At 34.9% G+C, this 10,117-nt stretch overlaps 1 protein-coding gene across 2 annotated transcripts in view; it reads left to right on the top strand.

Annotated features, from left to right (window-relative positions):
* LOC109235047 (fatty acyl-CoA reductase 3-like) overlaps positions 1–8,373 on the top strand; it is a 10,181-nt gene extending 1,808 nt beyond the window's left edge. The window contains exons 4-10 of one of the 2 annotated variants that reach the window (XM_019401055.1): positions 58–158; positions 348–543; positions 759–920; positions 1,062–1,143; positions 6,946–7,218; positions 7,801–7,931; positions 8,065–8,373. In XM_019401055.1, the coding sequence (XP_019256600.1) occupies positions 58–158; positions 348–543; positions 759–920; positions 1,062–1,143; positions 6,946–7,218; positions 7,801–7,931; positions 8,065–8,212 (1,093 nt within the window). In that variant the 3' untranslated portion in view covers positions 8,213–8,373. The remainder of the gene's footprint in view (positions 1–57; positions 159–347; positions 544–758; positions 921–1,061; positions 1,144–6,945; positions 7,219–7,800; positions 7,932–8,064) is intronic. The other variant, XM_019401056.1, reaches the window with a different exon arrangement.

The raw sequence follows: 10,117 nt of genomic DNA, 5'->3' as shown, positions 1-10,117 counted from the left end.
CCCCCCCCCCCCCCCCAAATATTTTTCACTGTTTTCCTTTTTTTTATTCCCGTGTAGGTATGATATTGCTATGGAAACCAATGTCCAAGGTGCAGTCAATGTCCTCAAGTTTGCTAAAAGATGTGCAAAGTTGAAAATTCTTGTTCATGTATCCACTGGTCAGTCTTAAAGCAAAAGATTCATTATCACAATTATGAGAAAAATTTATCTCAATAGTCTAATTATGAGATATATTACAACAAGTATGACATTTTTTTATCTATAATTTTGTTTATTTATATCTTTAATTGCTAAGCTTCTTGAAACTTGTAATATTAGTTTAATCTTTTTCATTCTTTCTGTCGCAGCTTATGTTTGTGGGGAAGGGGAATTAGGAGTTATACCAGAGAAATCATTCAGATTAGGTGAGACACTCAACAAAGACTTGTACTTAGACATTGATGTGGAGAAGAAGGTGATAGAGGACAAACTTAAAGAACTTGGAGCTCAAAACCTGACATCAAAGGAAGTGACAATGGCCATGAGAGATCTAGGCATTCAAAGGTTTGCAAAAGTCATAACTCATGATAGCGCGCATTTCTAAAATAATATTTTACTATTTAGCGTTTCCAAGATTTCACTTATATATACTGAAAATATAGAAAAAATTGACACTATTAGTACATAAACGTTAAACTCAGCTCTTTATTGATGCAACAACTTCATAGTAATTATTTTAATTATCCAAATTAACATGGCTTATTATATTGATCATTTAGGGCAACTTTGCATGGGTGGCCAAACACATATTCCTTCACAAAAGCAATGGGAGAGATGCTTTTAGGACATTTGAAGGAAAGTTTACAACTTGTTATAATACGTCCAACAATTATCACTAGCACTTATAAAGAACCATTTCCCGGATGGATTGAAGGAGTAAAGTAAGTCTGTTAATTTATTATTATTATTATTATTATTATTATTATTATTATTATTATTATTATTATTATTTGTTTTGCTTATAAAGCACAGCATATAATTAAGGCAGCATATGGTTATATATAACTTTGCAACTACTGCAGAACAGTGGATTCCTTTTTTCTGGCATATGGTAAAGGTATATCAAATGTCTTCCTTGGTGACCCAAACACAAATGTAGACCTGGTATGTGCTTTCTATACTTGTTCAATCTATACTCTCTAGTTCAAGTTACTACTATAATACATCAGTTGCATTTAATATAGCCATATTTGATTAGGTTGGGAGTTTAAGGAAGAAAAAAAAAGACTTTTGAACATGAAAAATATCCTTAGAATTTGTAGTCTTAAATATGTCATTAAATTTCTATGTCTATAAGCAAATGCATAGCTAGAATTTTAACCTTAAAGGTTCTGAATTTTACAACGACGGCTTCAAGTGTTAATGACTAGGTTCTAAATTAGTATGTGTACATATTAAATAAATTTTTTAATATAAATACATTATTGGAGCAAAAGTTATTGAGTTTGGCTGAACCTGCAGCTCGACTTCTGTCTCCTCCCCTAGCTATAGCATGCCAATAAGGATAAAATGAAAATTGTGAAGTTCAGTAGTTTTTACGTATAGAACCGTAATATTTTTTTTTATCAGACTAATTTAAAAAAGGAAAAGTGCCTTCTATGATCTAAATTCAATAGCAATGGTAAATGTCACTGATTTAGTGACTAAGATAAATAGAGAAGAAGAAGATAGCTAGAGAGAAGAATAGAGAAGAAGAAGAACGTGTAGAGAGAAGAAACTTGTTTATTATTTTTTCACTTAATTTACAATAGTGATGTGTATTGAGTATTTATAGTTGCTAAGCTAGTTTAGACTAATTAAGCATAACTAACTAACTACTAACTACCATCTTAACAGAATAACTACCTAGCTAGTGAATTTACTAAACTATCCTTATTAGCTAAGTAACATTTCCTTTAACACTCCCCCTCAAGCTAGCGGGCATAAAAACATTAAATGTCCCTAGCTTGGAGCTCAGGTATTGATGTTGTACTCTGTTTAGTCCTTTTGTGAATATGTTTGCAGGTTGTTCATTTGTAGGGATATACTCAGTTTTGACAATGCCTTGTTGAATTTTCTCTCTTATAAAATGGCAGTCTATTTCTATATGTTTTGTCCTTTCATGATAGACTGGGTTGGCTGCTATTTGAATAGCAGCTTTGTTGTCACAGAAGATAGTAACTGGCAGATCAACTCTTACATCAATTTCTCTGATTAATCCCAGGAGCCATGTTAATTCTGCAACAGTAGATGCTAGGCTTCTATATTCTGCTTCTGCAGAACTTCTGGAAATTGTAGTTTGCTTCTTAGACTTCCATGAGACTAGTGAGTCTCCTATTTTTATTAAATATCCAGTCACTGATTTTCTGGTATGTGGACAGGCTGCCCAGTCAGCATCACAATAAGCTGTAACTGTTTCATTGTTGTTGCTGGATAGAAGAATGCCTTGGCCTGGTTGATTTTTGATATATCTCACAATTCGTAATGCAGCTTCCATGTGTGACTTCTTTTGTTGTTGTAGATATTGACTGAGTGTCTGAACACTGTAGGATATGTCTGGCCTAGTAACAGTTAGGTACAAAAGTTTACCTATGATTCTTTGATAGCTTCCTTGATCTGCTAGCAATTCATCTTCTGCTAGATCACTTTTGCAGAAATGTTCATCAAACTCTCTTGTTGTGAGTTTTATGTTTGTATCCATAGGAGTGTTGATAGGTTTGCATGCTGCTAATCCAAGTTCTGATATAAGTTCCAATGAATACTTTCTTTGATGCATCAGAATTCCTTGCTTTGATCTTGCAAATTCTATTCCAAGGAAATACTTAAGTTTCCCTAAATCCTTCATTTTAAAGGTCTGTTGTAGGGCTTCTTTAGTATCTTGAATCAGATTTAGGTTGTCACCTGCTTGGAGCATGTCATCTACATATACCAATATCACTATAGTTCCACTATCAGTTTTCTTCACAAATAAGGAATGATCAAATGGACTCTAATTAAATTTGAATTTCAGTAGAGCTTCTGTCAACTTTGAGTTCCATTGCCTTGGAGCTTGCTTGAGTCCATACAAGGATTTTTTGAGTCTACATACAGATTTATACTCCCCCTGACTCTTAAATCCTTGTGGTAAATCCATGTAAATTTCATCATATAGATCACGTTGTATAAATGCATTGTAAACATCCATTTGATGTACATGCCAATTTCTGGAAGCTGCAATTGCTAGAACAGTTCTTACTGTTACCATTTTAACCACAGGAGAAAAGGTTTCCTGGTAATCTATACCTTCTCTTTGACTGTAGCCTTTAGCTACAAGTCTAGCTTTGAATCTTTCTATCTCCCCTGTAGCTTTGTACTTGATTTTGTATATCCATTTGCACCCTATGGGTGTTTTGCCTTCTGGTAGATCAACAACTTCCCATGTGTGATTGTTTTCTAGAGCTTCAATTTCTGATTTCATTGCATCAACCCATCTAGGGTCTTTAATTGCTTCTGCATAGGAATTAGGCTCTGTTGTTTCAGAAAGAGTAGAGATGTAAGCTTGATACTTAGGTGAAATGTTCTCATAGGATATATAGTTGGAAATAGGATAGTTAACATCATGATGTACATTTAAGGAGATAAAATCCTTCATCCATATGGGTGGATGTATTTCTCTACCAGATCTCCTAGTAGTATTGATTTGTTGAGTATGTTGATTTTCAGCTGAGACAGTAGGAACATCAGTTGAAGTATGGTTTTGTTGTAGATTTGTTGTGGTTGATGGTGCAGTATTCAGTTCTTCTATCCTGTCTTGGCTATCAGAATCTTGATATACTTCTGTATCTGCATTCATATAGTCATCTTCATAGATCTCTGTGTTTGAAGGCTGGTAAGGAACTACTGACTGGTTGTAATCTTCCAAATTCCTGTTATATGAGTTATATTGAGTCTGTAATATAGGAGGTGGATGTGCAGTATTTTCCTTGAATGGAAAAATATCTTCTCTGAATATAACATCTCTGTTTACAAAGAACAGATGTGTGGATAGATCATACAGTATATAGCCTTTTTGCACCTCTGAGTAGCCCATCAAAACTGCAGTTTTGGCCCTTGATTTTAATTTGTCAGTTTCTTGTAATACCTTGGCATAACATAGACACCCTAGTATTCTTAAGTAGTTGAGAGAAGGTTTTCTTTTGTATAGTCTTTCATAAGGTGAAACACCTATGATTGATGAGGGCAGTCTGTTAATTATATATACAGTTGCTTGAACACAGTGACCCCAGAATTTGATAGGAATATTTGCTTGAAATCTGAGTGCTCTGGTCACTTCTAAAATGTGTCTATGTTTTCTCTCAGCTACTCCATTTTGCTGAGGTGTATAGACACATGTTCTCTGATGTACTATGCCTAATTTCTTGAACAAACTACTGCAGAATGTGTTGACAAATTCTGTGCCATTGTCTGTTCTTATTGTCTTAACCATCTTGTTGAATTGTGTTTGAACAAAGCTCAAAAAATACTGAATAACAACACATGCATCAGATTTCAACTTTAACAGATAGATCCAAGTCATTCTGGAGAAGTCATCTACTATAGTCAAGAAAAATTTAGTTCCATCAAAGGTAGGAATCTTATATGGTCCCCAAATATCCATATGTACTAGCTCAAAAATTTCAGTACTTCTAATACAACTTGCTGGAAAAGGTAGTCTAGTATGTTTTGCACAGGGGCAAATATTACATTTATTCACTACTTCTGCTATAAGCTCAGCTTTATTCTGAAGCATTTTCTTTAGGACAGTTATAGACACATGCCCAAATCTTCTATGCCATAGACTTATATCTTCAGCTGTAAACATATCCTTGACAAGTAGGCTAAAATTCATATCCTTGTTAGCCAGTTGACTTAGCAGGATGTATAATCCATCTCTTTCTTTACCAATCTCCTTCACCCTCCCATTGAAGAGATCCTAAAAAATACAGAAATGAGGATAGAAGGTTGCTGCACAAGCTAGCTCTTTAGTCATCTTTGATACTGACATTAAATTGAACTTGAACTGAGGCAGATGGAAGACATTTTTAAGTGTACTCCTAGCTGATATTGAGCTAGTTCCAGTGTGAGTGACATGAGACACTTCACCATTAGGTAAACATACCCTCTTAGGGTTAGTATTTTCTACAATGGAATTTTGATTTAACATTTCAATATCAGACACCATGTGGTTTGTTGCACCAGTGTCAATAATCCATTCCTTTGGACAATTTGATACTAGTAAGGCAGTACTCATACCTGCTACATTTGCTGCAGAGTTAGTGCTGTTTTCAGTGTTAGTCTTGTTGAGGATTTGTAGTATTTGTTCATATTGATCTTTTGTAAATGCTCCTATTTGTGGCACTGGCATTGCCTGAGAGTTGTTAGCATGACCAAAATTTTGGAAAGTACTGGTCATCTGAGTCTGTTGTGCCTGAGTCTGTGCCTGCTGATAATTTCCAGTTGAGTTTACATTGGTTTGTTGACTTGGCATCTCTGCAAGAACATTATATGCTGCAGGTCCTCCTGTTCCACCATTGCCTCTCTTTTTAAACTTGAAATCTGGAGGGTAACCAATGATCTTGAAACAGTTTTCTTTGCTATGTCCCTTGAGTTTGCAGAAGTCACATTGAACATTGTAATTCTTTTTATACTTCTGATTTCCCATATTTCTTGTATACATTGCTACATCATAATTTCCTGTTGGATTTGCACCTAAAATTCCAGATGTAGCAGCTACTGCCTTTTGACTCTCATCACTAATTATCATTGAGTATGCTTGATTAACCGTTGGGAGAGGACTTCTCATGAGAATTTGACTCCTAGCTTGTGAATAAGATTCATTAAGCCCCATAAGAAACTGATATACTTTTAGCTTCTGCAGATATACCACAAAATCCCTAGATCTTGGACAGTCACATCCAGGAACTGGTATTAAGGACTCAAATTCTTCCCACATATCCTTCAATTTCGAATAATACACAGACACAGACGAAGTTCCTTGAGTCAATGTTGCTATTTCTTTATGCAAGTTGAAAGTTCTTGCATCATCTACTTTATAGAATCTTTCATACAAATCATCCCAAACTACCTGAGCATTAGAAGCATATATTATACCACCAAGAAGACTGCTATTTACAGAGTTCATGATCCACGATAGCACAATAGCATTCACTCTCTCCCAGTGGTTTCCCATAGCAGCAGGAAAGTTTTCTTTCCTACAAGAACCATCTACCATCCCTAATTTGTTCCTTCCTAGTAAAGCTACACGCATTGATCGAAACCAAGCAGAGTAGTTTTCTATTCCTGTTAGCTGAAATGAAATGATCTGTATACCACTCACATCTGATGGATGAAGAAACAAAGGATGATTATAATCGATACCTGCTGGTTGATTAGACGCACCAGTAGATGTCTGATTTATCTGAGAATTATGATCTTGTTGATCCCCCATGTTTTGCAGATCTTGAACTTTTCGTTACAACCAAGAACAGTGAAAATTCAGATTGAATTTGCGGAATTGGATCAAATCAAAGCTGAATTTGGCTTTGAGTGCTCTGATACCATGATCTAAATTCAATAGCAATGGTAAATGTCACTGATTTAGTGACTAAGATAAAGAGAGAAGAAGAAGATAGCTAGAGAGAAGAATAGAGAAGAAGAAGAACGTGTAGAGAGAAGAAACTTGTTTATTATTTTTTCACTTAATTTACAATAGTGATGTGTATTGAGTATTTATAGTTGCTAAGCTAGTTTAGACTAATTAAGCATAACTAACTAACTACTAACTACCATCTTAACAGAATAACTACCTAGCTAGTGAATTTACTAAACTATCCTTATTAGCTAAGTAACATTTCCTTTAAAGAAAATGGAACAGAAGGAATAATATTTTTAACCTTTTACCTATTACAGATTCCAGGTGACATGGTGGTGAATTCTATCCTTGCCGCAATTGTAGCTCATGGAAATATTGAATCATCTCAAAAATTCATATATCACATCAGTTCGTCTAAAAGAAATCCCATAAAACTTGTAAATATTCCACTTTTCTTACTTCACTATTTCACCAAAAATCCATGGATCGACAAAGATGGGAACATCATCAAAGTGAAGGAGATTACAACATTTAACAGCATGGATAGCCTTCGAACATACATTTCAAGATATTATTGGCCATTGTTAAAGGTTTATTCTCGATACAACACTTTCAATATCTGCACATTTTTATTTACTTAATTATTTATTCAATACCCCCTCTCACTTGTGGGCTTAGATCTTTAAAATAGGAGGATAGGCAAAAATCTCAATTTCAAGCCGAACACATGAAAATTCTTCTTTTTTGTTTTTTTATATAATGAGTGACATTGAAACTTGAACCTAGAACCTCTGCCTGTTTTGATACCATATACGTTGAAATGCGTTATCATCTCAACCAAGGCTTAAAATGTTAGAGTGAACCTAGAACCTCTGCCTATTTTGATACCATATACGTTGAAATGCGTTATCATCTCAACCAAGGTTAAAATGTTAGAGTGGTCACACTTATTTACTTAATTATTTCTTCAACACAATCAAACATGAAATACTCGAGTTCAGAAACATGACTAGTTACATAATGAGTTTATATATGGTTAGTTGTCTAGATTTATGGCAAAAATGTTAAGTTAATTAATATGACACTTTATGGTTATAAGTTATAACCATAAATATGTTGTATTCTTATGAGACACTTTTGACACTAATTAACTTGTTTTTCATGTGCTCTAGATTCTAGAATTGGCAAATCTATTGTCATGGTACTATCTTATAGACGGAACCTACCAAAATTTGAAAAAGAAGATTGATAGGGCTATACGTCTATCTGAACTGTACAGACCTTACTTAATTTTCCTTGGAAGGTATGTGCATGTTACAATTTCTAAATATTCTCCTCCTTTCCTACTAATTTTCCAGTGGTATAAGAATTATTTAATTATCTCTATTACTAATACATGTATAATAATCTATAAACAAACGTATATATGCTTTCAGCTTTGATGATTCCAACGCTGATTGGTTGAGACTGGCAATAAAAGAATGCAACATGGATGATGTGCTCAACTTTGATCCAAGATGCATCAATTGGGAGGATTACTTCACTAATATTCACCTCCCTGGGGTTATGAAGCGATTAGCGTAATCGAGAATCATATTTTAAGTTGTTGAAGATATAATTATAAAAATAAAAGTATGCTCTGTGTAACAGTTTAGACTAGCGTTTTTAGATAAAATAATCACACATACTTTACTGTAATGGTTGTACTTCAACTTATGCTGACATAATGAAGTTTTATGTGCAATAATAAAATTTATAAAAAAAATGTAAAGTTTTTGTAATACGAACTGATATTGATGCTAAGAAAACTAAGGAGAATGTCGAAGAAGAAAGAAGAATTTCTGCTAAATCTAGATGTTTTTTTTGCGCGCGTGTGTTGCGGCTGGGGGAGGGCGGGGGAGGTTAAAACTACCCGGAAGAGTTCAGGTTAGGTGTTGTATATACTCAAATAAGAAAAAAGGGGGATTTGGTCTGACCACTAATTACAACACAAAAGCCAAAGATTATTTGTCAACTCTTGATATATTATGAATGATGTATCATTTTATATATATAGACCAAAGATCATTAAGGTCAACTACCACCAACACTGTGGTTGCGATGAAAACGACCCACAATGGCAAATCGACAGTCATGTTCAAAACTACTATGGGGTGATGGCAAAGGATTGCAAATAGACGCCGGTCGGAAAATTCACAATGGGCAGGCCCAAAATTGAAACTATTAGGGCAAAATTCTTAGAGCAAATCCCTCTAAAAGGAAAGGTAAAAGTTGGGCTTATGATTATAGACATGTTTTCATTGAATTTAACAATAAATCAAAGTCAATAGTGCCTATTTCCAACATTTCATGGGGATCACTGACTCCCTAATGCGAATGTTCAAATGGTCCGTCTATTTCAACCCCAATGAAGAAACATCTCTGGCCCTTATATGGGTTTTATTGCTAGAATTACCTTTTCATGTGTTTAAATGAAACTATTTAAGACAAGTATTAGAACAACTTGGCACTCCATTCAAGGAGGACTGCTATAACCAGACCCCACATAGCTAAAGTTAGGGTCGACGTAGACTTGATGAGTCCTCTTCCGGACTCTGTCTTCATGGGTATTGAAGGAGATACATGAGGACTGAAAATTAGAATATGAGGGAGTTCTAGCTTTCTGCAAAACATACAAACTGCAGGTTCATGACGCTGAAAGGTGCAAGGTCGAGGCAAGAAAAAGGGAACACGCTAGAGCTAACACAACCAATAAAAAAAGTCAGAGGAAAATGAAGACCAAGCTAGGAATCACAACTCTGGAGATGCGAGAATTAAGGCCAATATAGCGGAGGCACATAAACCATAAGGACTAAAAAGATGATGGATTTACACAAGATAGAAACAAGAGGAACAACAAAAAAGGACTTACAGGTAGAGAGCTCAAATGCTAACACCAATGCCCAACAAGCAGACATGGAGAGAGAACAATTGCAATCTCCACATGCTATAAAATAAAAATTCTCAAGCAAAAGAACCTGCTAGAGACACTCCTGCATGAAAATCTAATGGAAATATTATTAACTAGGGAAAAAGGATTCCCCCAATCAAGAAGAACAACAAAAATTAAACAAAAACAACGACTGCCAAATCTCTGAAAGTTAAAAACAAACTTCAGAATAAACAAAAACCAAGGCAAATAGAGGAGAAAATCATGGAAGTTGTACAAAAGGAAAGAAATATCAGCACTGAGAACCAAAAGAGAGAAACTATGTCAGGCAAGGGCAAAGAGATCAAGGCTCAATAGGAACCTAAAACCAATAATCATGAAAGTAGCAGTGATAACTCGAATCATCCGATGTTGTCTCTAGTTACTACTGACACATGCTGCATACAAAAGAAAGGACACATCCCAGGGGAAGTGAACAATAAGCATGGACCAGACATAGCCAATAACTCTGTCTATGAATCAGGAGAGGACAACAGCAGTGAGCATTCAGAGGAGAACTC

Source organism: Nicotiana attenuata, chromosome 11 (assembly GCF_001879085.1).
Source record: "Nicotiana attenuata strain UT chromosome 11, NIATTr2, whole genome shotgun sequence".
NCBI lineage: Eukaryota > Viridiplantae > Streptophyta > Magnoliopsida > Solanales > Solanaceae > Nicotiana > Nicotiana attenuata.
Note: the sequence above shows the minus strand (reverse complement) of the source record. Positions and strands in the feature narration are given on the sequence as shown.